This window comes from Pseudonaja textilis, chromosome 2 (assembly GCF_049901715.1).
Source record: "Pseudonaja textilis isolate UNSWEBS1 chromosome 2, rPseTex1.2, whole genome shotgun sequence".
Classification (NCBI taxonomy): Eukaryota; Metazoa; Chordata; class Lepidosauria; order Squamata; family Elapidae; genus Pseudonaja; species Pseudonaja textilis.
The window spans coordinates 120,636,143-120,657,504 of record NC_141991.1 but is presented as its reverse complement, the minus strand read 5'-3'; the positions used below and the strand labels follow the sequence as shown (position 1 = coordinate 120,657,504).

Genomic DNA, 21,362 nt, shown 5'->3' with positions numbered 1-21,362 from the left:
AGGTATTATCAGCCTCAGATTAAACATTTCGGCAATATAAGTACATGCTTAGAGCACCACGGGAAAGGGACAACACATAGCTTTTCAAACTCCTAGCTATGATGCCCACTCTCATTGCCTCGCTAGTCAAATAATTGCCTTTATGTGCCCTGTTCAACTTAAATCTTCACCATTAAATTCTTTTGACATGCGGAGTGGCTAAAAGTTTGATTTGAAGGTGGCAATGAGATATGGTCTTTGTTCCCATCTCAGGGCATGAGAGTTTCACAGCTATCCTATTATTGCTGGGTTTAGCTCAGACTATTATCAAGTCAGGAAAAGGCCTCCTGAAGCCTTCCTGATGTTTCTGACCTACCCACAACAGGCAAAGAATTATGAAAACTACAGTTCACAATACATGGAAGGCATTAGGCTATCTATCTCTGGCATTGTGTCGGGTAGCCTGTCTTGTCAACTGCATCATTCTTTATCCTTTCCCCCCTAATTTCCCATCCACCTCAAGGCCATCCTTTTTTTAAAGCAAATCTGCTTCCTCAACCGAGAGCTAAGTTAGTCATCACAGAATCTTGTTTTTGTTTTCTCATGTTCTTTTACCACGCTGCCAGAGAGGAGGGGGCCAACCTTTTTTCCAAGGCACCTGAAGGCCAGACAAGGAATAATGGATGGAAACTGTACAAGAAGAGATTCAACCTGGAAATAAGGATAAATTTTCTGACCGTGAAATCAATCAACCCATGGAACAGAAGTTGCCTTCAGAAGTTGTGGGAACTTCATCATTGGAGGCTTTCAAAAACAGATTGGACTGCCATCTGTCAGAAATGGTGCAGGATCTCCTGCTTGGGCAGTGGGTTGGACTAGATCAGCGGTCGCCAACTGAGCTAGCCAATGGCAGATAGATAGATCTCTGAATGAATCTGTGATTCTGTGAGCAACTCAATCTGCCTGCTTTGCCTGATTTTGGGTAAAAGTTGCTCTTTTTTATAAAAAAAAATCAATATTCATATAAATATTTATAATATTTACATACAAGCCATGCCCAGCCAGTCACATGACCACCAAGCCACACCCATAAATTAGGCCACACCCACAGAACCGGTTAGTGGTCCCTGGGATCTAAAATTATGAGTTTGGTGGTCACTGAGGTCCAAAAGGCTGGTGACCCCTGAAGTAGATGATCTACAAGGTTCCTTCCAACTCTGATTATGTTATTCTGTTAAACAAGTACTGAACCTCTCTAGCACGATTCACACATTTATGTTAATTTATTTTTAAAAATCACATAGTATTTTATAATTTTTATTTGTATATTACATTGAATTCTTTTAATTACATTTTATACATCTCTAGACTGATCATTACCTGCTCTATGCTCACAATTAACACAACCAACACCTGAGCTTTAAAAAAAAATTCTCTCGACCTGATGTAGAGATTTTGAACGTAATTCGGGCATTTGAGTTGGTCATTATAAGGATGCTGCTAAATTTCCCCCTTTCCTGACAGATCAATCTCTCTTTGTTTTTAACGCGGTCTAATAAAAACAAAAGGGTGTGATTGTTTCGCAGAACTTCAAGACAAGCTTATAAGCGAGTTGGGGGAATTTTTAATTGGCATTCACGTTTGGCGATTACACAACCAAGGAACGATATTCCTGGGTTAACACACAGAGCAAAAGCTGGGCAAGCGAGCAAAACCAAGCGCCATGGGAAAACAGCGGCCACTCGCCAAAGTAAAGAGAAAAGTCCGGCCATCAGAATAAACGTCAGAGAACCCAGGGGAAGAAGAGCACGTAGCAATAATAATAATAACGCCTACAAAGTCTCGTCCCCGGCCATTAAGAGGCGCTCTTTTTTTTTTCCCGTCGTGCCTCGCCAACTTGCTTCGCCCTGGGCCCGACGGGAGTTGTAGTTTCTTGGCCGCCGAAAGAGCGGACTCGCTTCCCAGCGTGCCCCGCGCAAAGCCCGCGCGCTCGCTCGCTCCCTTCCAGCCTGTCTCGCGTTCCGTCTCGGTGAGGCGAGGCGGCGTCGGCGAGCGCGGCAGCCACCAACAGCACCGCCACCACCCGCCCCTCTTCCTCCTCCTCCTCCTCTTCCTCCGCGGAGCGTGGAGAGGGAAAGGGCTTGAGGCGAGAGGCGGAGGCGGCGGCTCGGTCCGACCATGTCGGGCGAGGAAGAAGCGGCCGAGCTGACGATCGCGGAAGACGTGGTGGTGAACAAGTACAAGATGGGGGGAGAGATCGCCAACCGTGAGTGTGGCCCGGCGTTGTGGGGGAGGCTGGGACGGGGGGGCCTGGGGTGGAAGGGCGTCCCCGAGCTGTCAGGGGAGCGCAGGAAACCCCTGGCAGGACAGGCGACGGCGGATGGCGGGGGTGACAGAGAAGGGAAGGTGGGGAGAGATCGCGGGAGTCCCGGGGGCGTATCTTGCCCGGCAGGACGGAAGAAACCGGGTGCAAGTCGGGCTGGAAAGAACCGACCCGGCAGCCTCTAGTTGCCTCTGCTGGGTCGAGTGGGTGGGGGGAGAAGGAGAGCTAGAGACCCGTTTTTGTAGCTGTCCCATCTACGACTAGGACACACACACGCACATATACATACAAAATCTCTTGGGGCGATTTTCCAGGAGAGTCCAGCTGCCCGTTGGTCCTCGATCTCTCTCCTGGGTACTTTAAAAAAATAAATAAATATTTCTCCATCTTTATATTCTTTTTTGTTTTAATTTTGGTTTCCAGATTCAGTACCCCCCCGCCCCCAATAATAATCTGGAAAGGAAACGTCATAGTTTTACTTGAATTAATTCACCTTTTGCTTGGAGGGAGTGGGGGAGGGCAAAGGAGGGACGTTCGCTTGCTAACCTCGAGTCCCTGGGTAATATTGTTAAAAAGAGGAACGATATTCGTCCTTTATCAGGTGGTCGGATCCTCGATCTCCCACCCACCCACCCAGCCATCCACCGGGGGAGGGGGCGGCCTGAATGGAGACGCCGTCCTCCCGAGAACTGCAAGGCACATGGTCTGGGACTTGCCATGTGCTGCTGCTGGCGCTCGCTCGCTCCTCGGTTCACTATCTTCCGACGTCCTGGCGGCCTCCCAGGTTTTCCCCCTTTTGTTTAAGGAAGAATGTCTGCTTCGGATCAGATCACCTTAAAACACACGTACACACACACCGTATTCTAGGAAGTCGATAATTAGGCCGGCGCGGAGATCGGCAAAGGGAAGTCTTTTATTACAGCTCAGCCATAACTTAATGCCTCTGTTTGGGGAGATGGAGGAGGCTTTCCCTTTAGCAAACCAAGAATGTGTGTATATGTGTGTGTGTGTGTGTGTGTGTGTATATATATATATATATATGTGTATGTATGTATGTATGTATGTATGTATGTATGTATGTATGTATGTTTAAAAGCACAACTATAATTACTGGGAAAATACCCGAACAAAGCTGAATACCATATCTATCTATCTATCTATCTATCTATCTATCTATCTATCTATCTATCTATCTATCTATCTATCTATGTTTTCTTAAGTTTTCACGGGTACTTACATGTATGGTATTCAGCTTTGTTCGGGTATTTGGATTCGGATATATATATATCTCACACTTGACTTTTTTTTTCACCCCCAGCCCCAGTGGTTTTTATAGCGCAAACAGACAGACACGAGCAGAGTAATCAAATACCTCAGCTTGCTTCATTAGAGATACATCCAGCTTTGCGTTTTTTTAAATTATTATTATGTATTTTTGCTCTGGCTAGGAGCAAAAGCTTCAGACTTTGTCCGCTTTGGGATAACCGGTTGGTGCAGATGCGCCATAACAAATGTTAGTGGGAAACATTCAGAATCTAAAGAAAGGATGGAAGGCTTACCTGCAGATGTTAGCTTTACATTTGCTCACACAGTAAGAGAGAGAGAGAGAGTAGTCTTATTTTTCAATCATAATTTTTCCAGGAGGTGGGGTTAGCAGTCCTTGCCTTGCCTTTATAGCAGGCATGTTAGAGTACCATAAAATGGATCATAACTTAGCTAAAAAGGTTGGAAATTATTATCCAGCCGAGATTACCTACTTGAAATACATCATTTTAAATGCATTTCAATGTGTATTTACTAATTATATTTCACGTAAAATAATTTGGATGATCATAGAAAAATACGTATCTGGCATTATTTTTTATTACCAAATATAAAACGTTCTATCAAATGTGTTCTGCTTCACTTGTGTTTTACATAAATTTATCATGTGTTCTTATTGCTAGATGTTGTAGAAATGATTTTTTTAATAATGGTCTTTTTTAATGGAAATAAGCACCCAAGAATTAACTAACCTGCAAAAAATAAATTGCTGGGAGAGACTAGTGCAAAATAGAGAGCTGTTCTTCTCTGGGTTTAGAAGAAGGAAATTTCCTCTTGTAGCAGCCTATTGGGTTTTTTATAATTGGGCATGTATGGAATTTCATGCACTAATCTTACTGCAGCTCCTGAGAACCTATGTAGTTACTAAGATGTTTCTTAAATTCACAGAACTACAAAGGCCCTCAAAACTCTGTAAGTTTAAATTGGATAGGGAGTTTCTTGAGGGCAGAAAGATGCCAGACTGGAAAAACTACCATAATGGGATAGAGTGAGTTCTTAAAGATTTCACCACCCTGTGCATGCTTAATTCAGAGTTCTGAAAATGTTTTTTTAAAGTTTTTCCTGTGCTTTGACGTAGCTAGGTTCTCTTAATTCAATGCATGTTAATTCCATAAAGGCAAAATTTGATACATTTTCAATAGGCAGTTGATGTGAACATACTGTCTGATCTGAATTCAAATGTTAACATTATATTATGCAGTCTAATCATATTGTCTTAGTGGCATTGTATATTGTATTTTGTGGCTTTCAATGTGCCCTGAGACTGCTCTTACCAAAATTCTGTGGGAATCATCGTGCATTTCAGAATAGCATTATGCTGCATTTTTTGAAGTGACAGAATGTTCTATTGCCCAAGTTCTGACATAACCCATATAAAGTTACTTATTGAACAGAATGCTCACAGTTGGAAAATAATTTTTCCTCCAATGAAAAAAATTATGGCCACAGAGTTGCAGTGTAAAAATAAATAATGCATAAGTAAAAATAATTCACTGGCCCAAAGATGGGCCAATTGGGCCAGTTTGCTACTTGCTGATGAGGCTGAGTACAATCAGAGGTGGCTATTATAATTTTCAGAAAGACAACATGGGTTTTGTTTGTCTTTTTGAATTGTATCCTAATCAGGTTTAGGCTGAAGGAATTTTACTGATGTCAGCGATGCTTTTTAAAAATAGGATGTATGCTTAAATGTTAATTAAAATGATGTACTGAACATGTGGACCAGTATCCTTCAGTTAGAGAAGGAAAGAAAGGATTTTCTTTCAAGCAGACTGTAGGCTGATAATGAGGTAAATGAAAAATAAAAATAACTACTGAAAGTTCTGCGAAGTGTACTTAGTGGCGTCTTCCCTCAAATTTGGTGTGTCAAAATTCTGTGAAATTTTAAAATACATTAACATTAATTTGTATTTTTCTATTGAACTTCAGGTGTCTTGCGTACGGTGGTAGAGGCAGCTAAATCTGGAGTGTCTGTCCTCAGCTTATGTGAGAAAGGAGATGTCATGATCATGGAAGAAACTGGCAAAATCTTTAAGAAAGAGAAAGATATAAAGAAAGGTATTATGCAGCTACAATATTTCTTTAACATCAATTCTTCCCAATTTAAATTATATTCATTATTTCATGCATTAAAGTATGTAGAGGTGTTGATATTGGAATTTCTGGAATATAGCCAAAGTATTTATTGTAACCAGCAAAGCCCACCCAGATTTCCATCTCTTGACTTTCTTTGTGGGTTTGAACTAGTTACTAGGCTGTAGAATTGAAGGGCAAAATGTGATGTGGAACGATGCATGCAGCCTCTTTTCTTAGATTTGCATGGCTGCCTTCTACAGCTGATGTGTAGTGCCAGGAAAAGTCCCATTTGGCTCAAGGTAGAAGTGTGCACAAAAAGAAGAATGGTAGGGTTTTTTTTTTTGTTTCAAACTAGAAACAAATCATATTCTGGGGTTTCTTACAAATCACTTCAAATATGGTACAGTTCAAAAAAACCAAAACATTGAACACTTTAATTGTTTCAAATTTTGTCTTAAACGAAATGTGAGCGAGGAATCCCACAGTAATTTTATGGGAGAAGTAAGCCATCATTGTTCCTTTCTCTCCTTCAAAAAAAAAAAAAAAGATTTTTTTCACGGGCTGCTATTGTCATCTGCTTTTTTCTTCAGTGGTCCCAGTAGATCCCGGAGTAGCAGATCCAACGGATTGATCTTCCTTGATCTTCCTAACTTTCCTTTTCATCTTTCTTTTCCTCATTTGCCATCCCTGCTGGCCTCATGGTGAAAGTGGGGACTTCTGTACTACATGCGGTCCTCCTCAATGTTTCAATGGCCATGTAAGCAACTGGCCTCTCTTTTTTTCACATTTCACAACATGTTGTTGTCAAGGAAATCTCTCAGCTTTGGCTTTTTCTTTTAAATCCAGGGGCGGGGGTAAAGAGGGGGAGTGCTTGCAACATCTCTCCATTAAATAGCACTTCAGATTAGTGTCTGAAGCAAACAAACCTTACTTTATCTCAAATCAATGCATATGAAACAAACCAGGCCAGACCACCTTGCACTAATTGTTCCTTGTAAAATGCTGTAATTCACAATATTTTTTGCACATCTTTGGTTTACGCAATTCCCAGCAGTTTTGTGTATACTCTCGTGTGCTCCAAATCTCAATTTGCTTTTCAAATCCATATTTGCCCTGGTTGATTGTAAGCTTATTAAGTTACAATTTCTGGGAAGCCTTGTCTGGTGCTGGGGAAAGCATCACATAAATACTGCTCATGTTTCTAGAAGCTTGTGATATCTGGTTAACTGAAAACAGTGAATTAAAGTTTTGTTTGTTCATTCCTAGTTGGTGGATTTGATACTGTGAGCAGCTGGTTTATCAATTTCCCACTTCCTTTCCTTAAATTCACGTACTTTGAAGCATTGCAGAATTTCTAAAATGTTTATTTGGTTATTCCCAGCTCTGAGTTGCATATATACCTAATTCAATAATTGGATAAAAACATATAGATAAAACATATAATATAAAATACCCCAGAGACTAATACCATGATTTACATCTAGATACTGCTAGTCAAGAGGAAGAAGATACAGTATATCAAAACAGGAAGGCATGATGAAAAAAACCTATGATTTTTTTTTGAAAACTTAGGATCACGGCCACTGATCTAATCTTTGGGGAAATGCCGTCATAAAGATAGACATTGCCCAGAAATTTCCCATAGATTTGCAACTTCTTGGAAGGTGATATTCCGTGCAAGAAGGGACCTTCCAAATCTTGGTGAAAGGGCAGAAACCAGTGGAAGTTGACAGTCCTGGAGGTACCCAGATCTTAAGACATGAAGGGCTTTAAATAAATCAACACCTTAAATTATGCTCACATATGGAAATCAAACCACATCAATGTTCTTAGGGATTTTAAAGTAACATAAATGTTGTCAGTCTTGGAGGCAAAGAATGTTAGCTTATTTAAAGATTAATAATATCTGGCTTATGTATTCAGAAGTAATTGGAAATGGGGTTCCTGATTTAAGTCAGTATCTTGAATGATTTTTCTTTGGATCCAGAGAATAATATATTGTGGTGTTTCAAACCAGTGCACACTTGGAAGACCACCCTATTGAACAAAACAGGGTTTTGTTCTGAGCATTTGAGCATGCAATAAGATTACAGCAGTAGAATGATTGAATTGGCCTTTACCTCTTGACTAAGAGGTAGCTTCATCACATGCATCGTAATCTTTGGGAAGAGTCTGGAAAAATAGTTTATGCTTCTTCAGCTATTGCTGGTTACACCTTAAATGTCTGTCTCTAAATACTGACCAAGCCCAGAGAAGTTGTTGTTACAAGACAAGTTTGTGCAGCTTTAGTAAATACTATACGCTCACAGTCAGCAGGAAAAAAAAAATTCAAATGAGCAGTTTGTGGGGCAGTTAAACTTTCTGAATTATGAAGATCCAGAGTATGACTCCATTTATTTCGGTCTTGCTTTAAAAATGGATAAGCAAAACCAAGTCGCTAATAGTAAAGTGATAAAATTTGCATGCACACACACACACATTACAGGACTAGTGTGAACTTACTGCTGCTCCCTTTTTCTGTAGGTATTGCCTTTCCCACAAGTATATCGGTAAATAACTGTGTCTGTCACTTCTCGCCCTTGAAGAGTGACCAAGATTATATCCTTAAAGATGGTGATTTAATCAAAATGTAAGTGCCTTTTATTCATTTTTTGGCTAGTTTTTTTTACTCAATTCATTTAGCGAACTGAGCTATACAAGACGAGCCTCTATAAGATTCAGAAATGTATCACTGACATACTGCGCAGCACTGCTATTGACATAATGTGGATTTCCCATGACAGAGGCAGAATAAAGTTAGTTAGCTGTGCCCTGCTTGCCAAATTGTTGGTTTAGCTGCCAGGGAGTGAACTCTTGGTTTTACTAGAGTATGTTTGAGAACAAGTATCTTCTACGCACAACATTTAAACTTTAGAAGGTCACAGGAATCATTCTTTTTTCTCATTTGAATAAACACTTAAAGCTTTTTCTCCTCTTTGTGTTGCAGTGACTTGGGAGTCCATGTGGATGGCTTCATAGCAAATGTAGCACATACCTTTGTCCTTGAGGCATCGAAAGTAAGTGATCTGCATGCAGCTTTGAGAAATCACAAACAGTCAAAAGTGGATTTGTTCTAGCAAAGGGAATTTATATAAACGGCACTGGAGTTCCAAAAGGATGGCCACAGCAGTGGAAATGCCCTTGCCTTTCTCTCGGGTGTCTCTTTTTTAAAGGGTCTGCCCAGGGAAGGAAGAGGAGATGACCTTTCAAAAGGGCTCAACTACTTTAGCCTGGGAAGCAGCAACAGAAAAGAGGAGGCCTCAGAGAGGAAGAAGTCAGAGAAGGCCACAATGAGTATGGCAGAGCGATGGCATAGACAACAGCCATAAACTCTAGCAGACATGAGGAAGTGGTGTAACCTGAGGACCCGTAGCGGGATCTTGGGGAAAACAGTGATCCAATTACTAATTTTGTTGTCAGGAAAAGAAGGTTGAAGAGCTTGCCAGGGAAAGCTAAACCTAGGACCACAGGAGAAGACCAGGCCCTGATGTCACTTAGTGGAAAAAAGTCTAAAATATAATTAGAAAGGCAAAGAACACAGTGGAGCTTTAGGTACCTGTCAACAACAAATGCTCTTAAAGACCCAAGACATCAGCTGCTCTCTCTTGCCTTGCTTTTTGGCAGTTGGGCTAGAAGAGGCTGCTAAAGAGGCAGGGAATGAAGCCAAGATCAAATATAAAGCCAAGGGCAAAAAGAAATGCATCAAAGTCAAGCACAGAACATGGAAGCGTTTCTAGACTAAGTCCCCTTTTGACTCCTCCCCCTGGCTCAGCCAGTCTCTCTAATACATCTAAGTCCCCTAGGTACTTGGGAAAGGTAGTTCACAAACATGATTTGAGATCAAGCTGGCTGCAGTGACTGTATAAACCATGTTACAGGCATGTGAAACCATGGCATCCAGGTTTTGTTTTGCTTAAGGTCCATGCTTAAGGTTTTTATTCAAGCAATTTGCTTCTAGTGACATTTCTTATTGAAAATGTTTATGCTGAGTGAACATACCATCTGCCAATGGCTGCCTCTATTAATGGGAGCAGTTGAATCCGTGTATAGTGTTGATCTCTATCACTGACCCAAAGAGCAAACAGCTATATTGATTGATCAGATGATTATATATTACAGCTTTTTGAAGGATTTGTCCTATTCAGTTTGACCAGGGCAGACAGGGGGACAAAAAAGATATCAAAATTATTAAAATCACAGATAGGACAGAACATGGTAATGAATAATAAAAGATTAAGAATGAGTCATGCTGTGTTACATTAACATGTCTTTTGTTCTTCCAGTCAGTTGCTGCAGATATAGCAATAGGGCATCTTTGAATTCATTCATTCATTCATTCAAATTTATTACATTTATCGAACTCCAGTGGACACAATGAAATAATTCAGTCAGTCTAATAAAGAATAATGGCCATATGGATTATTATTTCTCTTTTTGGCAGTTAAGATTTTTGAATCATAGGATGTATTAATCTGGCATCAGAAGGGCACTGGGGAAAATAATATCTTGCGGACCCCAAATGTCTTTCAGGTCTTATGTAGCAGTGCATCTGGGCCTAATCAAGATGAAGGTTCATATAGTCATGAAAGTCAGGGGGTGGGGGAATCACTTTTAGCCAGGTTATATCTTTTATGTACAGTGCAGCTCAATTCTGTACAGAATGTTTAAATCTGATAAGTTTTAAGGTTTATTTCTTACATGTCAGCTAGAAAGTTCTCTTTTTTCACTTTTAAAATGAATGCTTTTGTATTATTTTCTCTCCCCATTTTAGGAAACTCCAGTAACAGGTCGCAAAGCTGATGTCATAAAAGCCGCTCACCTCTGTGCCGAAGCTGCCCTCCGCTTGGTCAAGCCAGGAAACCAGGTAATAATCGGCAGCCAGTTTTCACATGAAGCGTGGCAGTTTGAGGAAGGTGGCCAAGACTTTCCAGCTCCCGTTCAAGCGTGAATTAATTCTGAATATACGAATAAGAAACTTGACCTTTTATGAGAGGAGGTAATGGGAGAAATCTAGAGCATACCGCTGCTGTCTAAACTGAGCCACGAGGTCTTGCCTTCTTCATAAAAGTGCTACTATTGCTTTTAGACTGCAGAGCAAAAATGGGCAACGGGCCTCTCTTAAAACTTAGCTCTGCCCAGCATGACCAATAGCCTGAGAGGACAGGGGTAGCACTTCAGCAATAGCTAGAGAACTATACATTGCCTTTAAAGGGCTCATAAATATCCAGGCAGTATTTGCATAACAAAAAAAATTGAGCGTCCTGAAAACACCTGGATGTTCTGGATGTGTTTTCAGAATGGTGGCATAAATATTCAGCGGCTTAGAATTTTTTTAAAAATAAATGGGACTGATCTTTCTTTTTTCCATTTTATTAATCCATCCTTATCTCCTAGGTTTTGATAAGCTTAGCTTTTCCCATTAGCATCTTGCTCTTGAATTGGAAGCTTTTTTCCCCTCTCTTGGAATATAGAATAACTTTTGTGTTTTGGCTTTGGAGTTCATGTTATTGTGTTCCTCTGTGCACCCTTTGAAATTGATTGGCCCTTTCTGATCTTGCGCAAATGTAATACCTCTGCTGTTCATTAAAGCATAGGCATCTTTTGCAGTTTTCGGTGAGGAACTAAAAAAATCACCTATGCTTTAATGAATATTATAAATTCATATCCAATGTTGTAAATTTTGAAAAGAGTGAAATAGGAAATAGAGTACTAGGCACAGTTTTTATTGCATTATATGGTCATATTTGAATCGTGTCCGTGTTCTTAACAGAATTCACAAGTAACGGATGCCTGGAACAAGATTGCTCATTCGTTTAACTGCACACCAATTGAAGGTAAGAGTTGGCTGCATGAAGAGTGAAGCTGATGCAGAATAATATAGGTGGTCCTTGATTTAACAACTGTAATGGAGCCTGCCCATTATGGTCATAAGTTGTAATGGTCGTTAAGCGAGATGCCTTTGTGATTGCCTTGCTTAATGACCCAAGCCCTGGTCTCCCCACTGCAGTTGTTAAATGACTGTAGGTTATTAACTGGAAACAGGGTGCATTGGCGGAGACCCAGCCCACCCCAGCCCAGCACTACAGCATGTCCCCAGCTTACATTCAGGTTCCCAGAACCTCCCCCACACTGAGATGCACCATACTCCTCTTTCCCCCTAGCTGTATTCCCTCAGGCCTTGGGCCTGCTTTCCACCTCTCTGAGTCTCACACCCTCCTCAGCCCCCTGTAATGAAATGGGCGGCTTATTGTAAATCTCCTTTGGGAAGCAACCATTCCACCACGAAAGACCCTTATATCATATAGTACAGAGATCATATAGTGCCATCCTGGAAGCAAGCCCCATTTTGGGAGTGGCTGCAAAGAAATGGGACCTGCTTCGAGGATGGCATCACATGCTCTACAGGGATGCTGCCTGGCAGATCAGCTGGCTTTCCTTCCCAAAGGTTTCTTCAGATTCTTCCCATTCTTCTGGGTCTCATGCCCACTCCCCTACCCCCATTACAGATCAGTTTATTTAGCTTTTATTATAGATCTACTGGAAGCAGCCACTCACCATGCAACCTTCCCTCAAAACTCTGGAGATCATGTTGAGAAAAGAGAGCAGGTTGCTCTGCCCCTCAGCATCCTCACAGGCTGTGTGGCTGTCCCAGAAGCGGACTCCATTTTGAGACCAGCCCCAACTAATGTTGTCAAAGGTCTGCAAGGACCTTGTGGAGCAGGAAGCACAGCATGGGTGCCTTAGGAAATGGTGGTGGGGGCTTGGGAGACTCGGGGCAGGTGGGCTGCACCTGCACTAGGTCTCCCAGAATTTCCTTCATACCTGAGGCACTCCATGATCCATTTAATAACTGCATCAGGGATGGGCAGGCTTCAATACAGTTGTAAGTAGAGGACTAACTGTATAACTTGCTCGGTGCCATGGTAACTTTGCACAGTGGCTGAATTGCGGGATCATAACCCAAGGACCACCTATAGCATGTTTAGAAATGCACGTATGGTATCAGTGAATACAGCCAGCTGCAGATTCCTATTGCCATGTAATATATAAAAGGACCATGTTAAAAATGAGCGCAGTGATAATGTTTACTTCACAAAAGTGCTACATGGGTGGAATGAAGGTGACACAGAAACAAGCTGAAAGTGCAGCAGTTTGTGGGGATGGAAAACAATGCAAAATAACAGAAAATGTGGTGTGCAAGATTATGGAATGGGAGTAGAAAAAGGGTGAAAACATTAGGATGTGCGAAGCAGCTGGAGATTGGGAGAATAGGGAAAAGTTAAGACAATCTAACTTAACAGATGTGCACGAATCACACAGTAGAGGTTGTGGCTGCCTTCTTAAGTGTTAGACTGAGTTGTGCATCACTATTTAGGGCAATAAAATGTAAAGTTGACTTCTGAATAATTACAAAGAATTTTACAGCCAACTACCAGTAGCAACAGTATCACATTTTTCTGCATCAGCTGCGCTTTGCTTTGATAATGAGTACAGTCAGACTTTTAAGCAAACATGTATTTCTGGTATTAGTTTTTATTTCAAAACACAGGATGCCTTCGCATATAAGCCTCCCTTACAATAATAATACTAACATAAGCTCTTTTCTGGTTAGGGATGCTATCACACCAGCTAAAACAGCATGTGATAGATGGAGAGAAGACCATCATCCAGAACCCTACAGACCAACAAAGGTATGAGACAATTTAGAACTGCTGCCCACCTGTTTTGAGAATGATTTGTGGGTGGCCTTTTTTTAAATGAATTTAAATGGAAAATGAAATGATCCATGATTTTCAATTAGTGGTTTATTATTCTGCAACTTTCCAAACCCTATTCAGATGGAAATGGTCTTTATATGTTTATTCCTTATTCAGAAAGGACCATGAAAAAGCAGAGTTTGAGGTTCATGAAGTTTACGCCATTGATGTTCTTATCAGCACTGGAGAAGGAAAAGTAAGTCTGTTTTATATCTTACCTGTAAGTGGATATTCCAAAGACACCCAACCTCATGTAATGTAATGTAATGTAATGTAATGTATTCCTGACTGGGTTGCTTGGCCTGATGTCTTGGAAAATCCACAAGTTGCTAATTCCTACAGAATTAATGAAAGTTAACAGAGTGGTTGGTTTCTGTGTTGGACTCCCTCCTGATGTATTGAGCAGGATATTCAGATGCTCAAAGACTGGTGCTGTTCTGTTGTAGTCCCAGTGTTTTAAGAAAGGCAATAAATTTGATCCTGCCATATTTCCATACAATATTTAAATGTTACTCGTGATATGATTGCTATACATCTGCATGAGACACACACTGATTGGCTAGAATAGCAAATCTTGGCTGAAGAACAAAAAGCTTCAGAACAAGTTGAACAACAATAGATCAAAGTATTATTCTAAGTCACATGGTAGAAAAATAATTCTTTCCTTCTCAAGATTCCCTTTGTGCTACTGTTGTAATTTGCAGGCAGCTTCTGATTCATTTTGGTGAAAAAAATTAAATACTTATAGATCATTGTCTTATTGCACTCACAGCAAGTTTTTGCTGCAATTTCTACTCTAAGAAGAGGCCTGTTTTAAATTTAAATCTTTATATTCATTGCCTAGTTCAAGCTCTAAGAAAAAGTGAATTTTCTCCCCAGTATCTGTTTTGGTTTATGCTGATGACACAGCCATCAATTTCTTAAACAAGTTGATCTTCAACAGAGCACAAACCTTAAATATTTAGTGCAGGGAAGAAAAACTAGAAATCATTTAACAAAAGTCACACAGTATTCACAAAATTAGGTGCAGATGACCTTTATGAAAAGAAAACTAAGAGCAATCAGACTGAGCAAAGCAAATCCTTTAACTACTTAGGAATTGTGTTTAAATGTTTCAGTATCTGGGATTACTTCATCACACACAAAATTTCCAATGCAGTAATTAGATTTGCCAACCAGCATAGAAATCACAGAAGCACCAGCAAATCATTTTTTAAATTTCTTGCCAAGGAAACTGCAGGGACTTGTCCTGGCAGTCTCTTAGAATGAGACATGACTGAATGGAAGAGAAAAAAAATTGAAATAATTGTGTTTCCTCGCAATCATGTTTTTGGGGGACAACATACTGAGCCTGTGGTGCAGAAATCTATACCCAATATTTTGCAAAAAAAAAAAAAATGGAGGCAATTCAATTCAAGTTCTTAAGAACAATACTTCATGACCCTTGTTGTCTTCAAGCATGACTTTGAGGCTCACATTGATTTGTGTGTAATTCAAGACTTGCATGAGGATTAGCCAATCAAAATACTGGCTAAAACTAATTTTAGCGGGAAAGATCTCTGCCCAGTTCATGAATTGTTATTTGATGTTTTACATATCAGTTAGGTCTATGCCGCTAAATGAATAAACTGGGAAATTCACTTACATTAGGAATGATTCTATAAAATCAAAATTGTATTTCAGAAAGGTTGGGGTTTTTTTCTCTTCTCTTGCCATATGGCTGCCCTTACAAGAGTAAACATGAGGCTATGTTGCTGAAACCATGAATTATCCTTGTTTGTTTTTAGGCCAAGGATGCTGGGCAAAGAACTACCATTTACAAAAGGGACCCTTCCAAACAGTATGGTTTGAAAATGAAAACTTCCCGTGCCTTTTTTAGTGAAGTGGAGAGACGATTTGATGCTATGCCTTTCACTCTCAGGTTTGTATGTAACGCTCAATAGCAGGCCTTCCACTTGGCTACTCAGCTTGCCACCAAGTAGTTTCTGCTCAGTCTAAAACAATATCTTAAAATAGTAAGTAAGTTATATTGTAAAAAGCAGGTATTTTTTTAAATTGCATAGCTCAGGGATACGAAGGTTGATGACACTAGCTTGTAGTTAAGAAGCATAACAGCATGTTGAAGGAATCTTAAGAGATCGTATAAGTGAAGTACACTGACTAGGTGCGCTTGGTTTACTAAATCAAAGTTTGTGCAATCATGATTGAACAAACTGATTGAGTACATTTGCACAATGTGCCAAAAGAAATAAACTATGTTGTGAGTTAGTTCAATTATGAACCAAGCTCCTTTACAAGTTATGAAGCAGTCTAGTACTCTACTGAATCCTCTTTTTGGCTTGTATAAAAACTTCCCGTGTCTGTTTTAGTGACATGGGGGAGAGACAATTTGATGCTATGCCTTTCACTCTCAGGCACTGTCCAAATCAAATTCGCAGACATAAAGGTTCCTTTGGAGCTGAATCCTCTGGCTGGTGTCAACTTGTGTTTACTTGGATAGATGCAGGATTCTTTGCAGTTTAGAGCCAGCTTATTTTCCTGAAAAGACTAACAGAATTGTTGAGTAATCAGAAAATCCCAAAAGATGAATGGTTGGATTCTGAATCTGTTCTTCTGTTTCCAATAGGGCATTTGAGGATGAAAAGAAGGCCAGGATGGGGGTAGTAGAATGTGCCAAACATGAGCTGCTCCAGCCCTTTAATGTCCTCTATGAGAAAGAAGGTGAATACTTGCTGCTGAATGTCAGAGCTATTTTTGTCTTGCATCAGGATAGACAGTTTCCTTCCAGAGGCAGTTGCTAGGCATTGCATTGCAGGATGAGAAACCACTGGACTTTCAGGTGTTCCTGGAACCTTCCGGTGTCCCTAAACACTGACCAAACTGCTTTGGGGGGGGAAAAAGTGGGGGGGGGGGAGACTTTCTAATTTATGAGAGCCCTGAAATCCAGTTTAACTGCAGCACTTCCCTCCCTCGGCTTCCAAGCCGGGCAAAATTGGAAGAGGCTCATTTTTGGAGTTCATGGAGGCTTGGCAGGTTTTAAAGCAAAAGCCTGGGATAATAATACCAGTGATAGAACTTAACTGTGGAGGAAGGGGCAGAATTGATGGTAGTTACAAGTTCTAATTGGACATTTGCCAGCCAGGTTTGTGGCTTTTGGATCAGGGACAATAATATCTCAGGCCATAAGCAGACAAGGTGCTACTCAGATAGAAACCTGCACAAAATGCTGCCTTGGATTAGATCAGTTTTGTAGAGGAGTGGAACTAATTCATTTTCCTTGTGGGAAGAAATGGGGCAGAACCAAAATCATGTGATCTTTTGGTGCATTTTGTTGCTGTGTGCTTATTTTGTTGTTAATGGTTGCTTATCTTGCTTTGTTGTCAATCCTCTACTCCCCTCCCCCTGACTAGGAGAGTTTGTGGCCCAGTTTAAGTTCACGGTGCTTTTAATGCCCAATGGCCCCATGAGAATAACCAGTGGCCCCTTTGATCCTGAACTCTACAAATCAGAATTTGAAGTTCAAGATGCCGATCTGAAGGTCAGTAAGAACTAATGTGCTCTTGTAAGACTCAAAGTCCCAAGAAGAAAATTTGTGGTAGTGAAGAGAATGGTTTGACTTTCCTATTCTGGTGGTAAAAATACTGTGCTATATAAATATTCTATTGGATATGTTAAACATATTTAACATGTTTAACATATCCAGATTTCATAAATGCAGATCAGTAGGCATATCTCTGCCACTAGGCCTGATTCACTGGAACTGGTAAAAAATGATTTTGAATTAAAATTAAACATTTTTCCTGTCTTAGGTTAGTTTATATTGTGAATTATATAGCCATTAAAAAAAGAGAGATATGACTCTTCCAGGTTTTTCTAGTCATGGCTACTCTCCAATAATTCTCTGCAAATGGGTGAAAATTGAAGCAAATTGAAACCTGGCTCCAAAGGATGGGTGGCCCTGCTCCTTGTGATTCCCAGTGTTGAACATTCTAGGGCAGGTTACATTCCTATAGGGCTGGCAGGAATTTCTTCTTTATTTATTGTCTTAGAACAAAGAGGAATCACTTATTAGGTATCTTTACTCATGATATGTTTTCTCCTTTTTCTAGGCACTCCTACAAAGCTCAACAAGCCGTAAAGCCCAAAAAAAGAAGAAAAAGAAGGTAACTTGGCTCTGGGATGTATAGTGATGTAACTCAGTTGAGCTCCTGCAAGTAGTGACAGCTCAAATATTTTTATGCCTTGGATCATTCTTACTAGAGCTGCTTCCTCTGAGTGGATTGTTAAGTGTAATATGTAATCCATACAGTTATGTTATATAATGTCGCGTAGTTCTGTAGACCTAATTAAGTTAAATGGCTTGGAAGACGGGAAAAGCTTGCTAATTCCAGGATAAATGGGGTATAATCATTTAATAACATCTGGCAAATTAACAATATGCTTAGTTCTAGGACAGGGCTGTCAAACTCACGGCCCACAGGCTGGATGTATCACGCACTGGCCATGCCCAGTTTACCAAAGGGGGGGAAAGTCACAATACATCACGTGACACCACCGTGACAACATGAGTTTGACACCCCTGTTCTAGGAGGTACTCTTGAAATGATTTCATTAGATAAGTTTCAATATACTTGAATTTGCAGAAGTGTAAAGTGGTAGGACCAGTTGCACAAAGCGAATTTTGAACTGTAGATGGATTGGGGCTTTCCATCAGCAGGTGGCAGCACCCAGGTGAGCTTGGCTAAGCACCAAAATGGTTTGAAAGATCAGTAGGATAGCTCAGCTGTAAAGCTAAGACTAGGAAGAATCCCAGAAGAGCCAATCCATTTCCATATCATGCCAGGAAATCCTGTAATCCACCAGGGGTCTAACTTTACTTGATATTTGTCTGGATGTGATACAGTCGCTCATGTACATAGAATAATTCACATTTCTGGATCTCACCAAAGGCAGAACTGCTTTAAACTTCATACAGCTGACTCTCCTTTTGTTTTTCCAGGCCTCCAAGAATGCGGAGAATGCCACAACGGGGGAAACAGCAGAAGACAATGAGGCTGGCGACTGAATGGTTCTGCTTTCCTCTGCCTCACACCTAATTCTTTCTCTCACGTGCCCCCCTCTTAACAGGAGAAACGAGCATCCCTTCATGGTTATTTGTCCCATAGGACGACAGGACAAACAGCCTGGACTTCCCACAACGTGCAACCAGCTGAGATTGACTTGGCCACTAAGAGAGGAGTCTCTTGGCCACTTTAGAATACTTTTAAATGTGTGAAATAATAAAATCAGGAGTAAAAAAACAGTCTACATTCACTCTTTCTAGCATTTGATACTACTTGTGCTCCTTAGAAGTGAGCAAACGCACTTCTCAGCAAGAGCAGGAGCTTTCTTCTGGCTCCACCTCTCTCTCCTTCCCTCTTAAAGGTACTTTAACTCTTCTGAAAAATCCTTTGACATTTTTGCAACTAATTATACATGCAAAAACTCAATTCCTGACTTTAGAATTGTATTACATGCAGCTAGTATAACTTGCACGTCACTGCTTTTTCAGTGTTTAGGCAGTTTCCCCCTCTTAAACGTCTCTAGATTGTTTCTTAAGTTACTAAGGAGGGGAGTCTTTTTTTTACAAACCCCAACAAGATATTTTAATTTTTGCAGACAGGCTCTTTGAAGATTATTTTGTCCCTCTAGGCAGTGTCATTGTGTGTCTTCAGAATTATTTTTCATTTGGTTATATACTACTGTTGGTTTAAATTATCATCCCAGAACAAAAATAGGTTAATTAACCACCTCCAAAAATCCTTTCCAGGCTCCAGAAGTAATAAAACCCGATTTAATGGGAGCTCTTTAATGTTTTTTTTTTTACATTTTTTGTGCATTTGCATTTACTTACCCTACACACATTGCCTTTTCATTACTAAAACCTTTCACTGTATTGATGTGCATGATACCTAAAACAGGATTTTTCAGAAGAATTCCTCTCTATAATTTTTACATGAATGAATGGTATGCTACAGAATTGGTCGGACCTGGAATTGACACCATTTGTGAGAATTTTTTATAGTATGTCTTTCTAAATTGTCCATTTCAATTGTATATGATTGTGTGGGATGTTTTTTTTTTCTTATGTTATTCCAAACCAGGTTCTTGTCCACGCCCTTAATATAGCTGAATGGATTTCTATAAAACTGTTTTGTGCTGAATGGCACGCAATACCCTTCTGCCCAATATACCTGGACTTTAGCATTTAACAGTCTCAGTTACTACCAAAGTTTAAGACCATCAAATGAATTTTAGATGTGTCTTTTTTCTGGTTTCTTTTTTTTTCTCTTTTTGTCAATCTCTGTAAACTACTTTAAGTTTGTAGAGTTCTTGCCTGCTTTTATAAGGATTACTTTCAATGCTGATTTTGGAAAGTACAATGGGGAATATGTTGAGTGGAGATTGAATCATACAGAAGTAATGAGTTTGGAGAGGATCATGCACAAGACTTGCAATGAACTGCCAATTTAATTCTAAACTGCTCCCAATTGTGAATTTAAGGGAGGCGGGGTGGATGGTGGGGGATACCATTTGTTCCTAACAAGGAGCATTTTAGCATTTATAAGTAATGTTTTCTTATTTCCCTTCCTTTATGGTTCAGCCACAATTACCAGTTTATAAACCACTAAGGTTGCAGTTTATTTAATTTTCCATCTTTCTTTTGAAAAACTATAAAGCAATTGTATCTCTTGTTTTTTAAAAAAATGCAGTTGGAAATTTTGGAAGAAAATTCCCACAAACTGTTCTGTAACTTTTTTTTTCAAATAAAATTGATTAGTGATACCCATGGATAGATTAATGGGTCTGCTATGTTGAAGGGTGGAGGAGTCTGAAATTTGAAATGTACTTGAAGAAATGTCTGCTTTTATGCACTTAAATAACTGAAAACATGAAGAGTTGATTACTCTTAACTATTACTACCTACTAGATTCTTCCCATTTTTGAACATCTGAAGTTCTGTAGTGCTAGGTTTCTTATTCAAGCATTATGCTTGATACATTGAATATTCTACAGTGCATTTAAGAAAATAAGTTTATTTTCCTCCTATTAAAAAAAAAAATCATTTTCTAATACTTCCCCCCCTTTTTGGGGTGGTGGTGGAGAAAAAAGCAATCTTTTAATTCTGTTTGCAACAAAATTCTTGGTCCTGGTCATACGTTTTGCCATACATCAACAATAGAACTCAAGATGTGTCTTACATTTCTACCATAAGATCAGCTAGTCAGTAGCTACTAATCCTAGAAAAAAGCAATGCCAACTTTAACTTAACTAATGGAAAGAAATCATTTTAGTCCCATGCTATAAATTCGGTTAAGTGTTGCAGTGCACAAAATCACACATGATGACTGACCAGTTATTTACACAAATGTATTGGTAAGTGGCTACTTAAAACTTCTAATAACTGCCAATGTTTAAGGAAGTAGCCTATTTCTTTGACAGCTTGTATTGTTCCTGCTGGTCTTTATTTTTCACGATTCCAACCAAAGGGCTTCACAGCACAGTTGAATTCAATGCACCATAGAGCTGTTCAATTTGGTTTTAATGCAGGTCAGATGAAGACCTGTTGGGAATCTGTTTCTAACTTTTAAAGTGCCTTTATGAGTCTTGAATAGAATGTAATTTAATTACTGACTGGTTTCTATACAGGAAATTGGGAAGCTTCCAACATGAATTCTGTTTTGGGTTATCAGCCAACCTTACTGTGTCTGTCTTGAATATCAGTGTTATGATCACTAGGTTTAGTAATAATATTTTCAAGCTCTTTTTGACTGCCCTGTACTAGAAATGTAGATTTCAATAAAGCACTTCATTGTAATTGGGCT

At 39.8% G+C, this 21,362-nt stretch overlaps 1 protein-coding gene across 1 annotated transcript; it reads left to right on the top strand.

The window, feature by feature from the left end:
- Nucleotides 1-1,992: 1,992 nt before the first annotated feature.
- Nucleotides 1,993-20,326, top strand: PA2G4 (proliferation-associated 2G4). The gene is made up of 13 exons (XM_026711075.2): nucleotides 1,993-2,245; nucleotides 5,555-5,683; nucleotides 8,225-8,330; nucleotides 8,688-8,757; nucleotides 10,512-10,604; nucleotides 11,511-11,574; nucleotides 13,353-13,431; nucleotides 13,615-13,693; nucleotides 15,285-15,418; nucleotides 16,124-16,218; nucleotides 16,908-17,035; nucleotides 17,607-17,660; nucleotides 18,497-20,326. The coding sequence occupies exons 1-13, from the start codon at nucleotides 2,158-2,160 to the stop codon at nucleotides 18,560-18,562; spliced, it is 1,185 nt and encodes a 394-aa protein (XP_026566860.1). The 5' UTR covers nucleotides 1,993-2,157; the 3' UTR covers nucleotides 18,563-20,326.
- The last annotated feature ends 1,036 nt before the right edge of the window (nucleotides 20,327-21,362 follow it).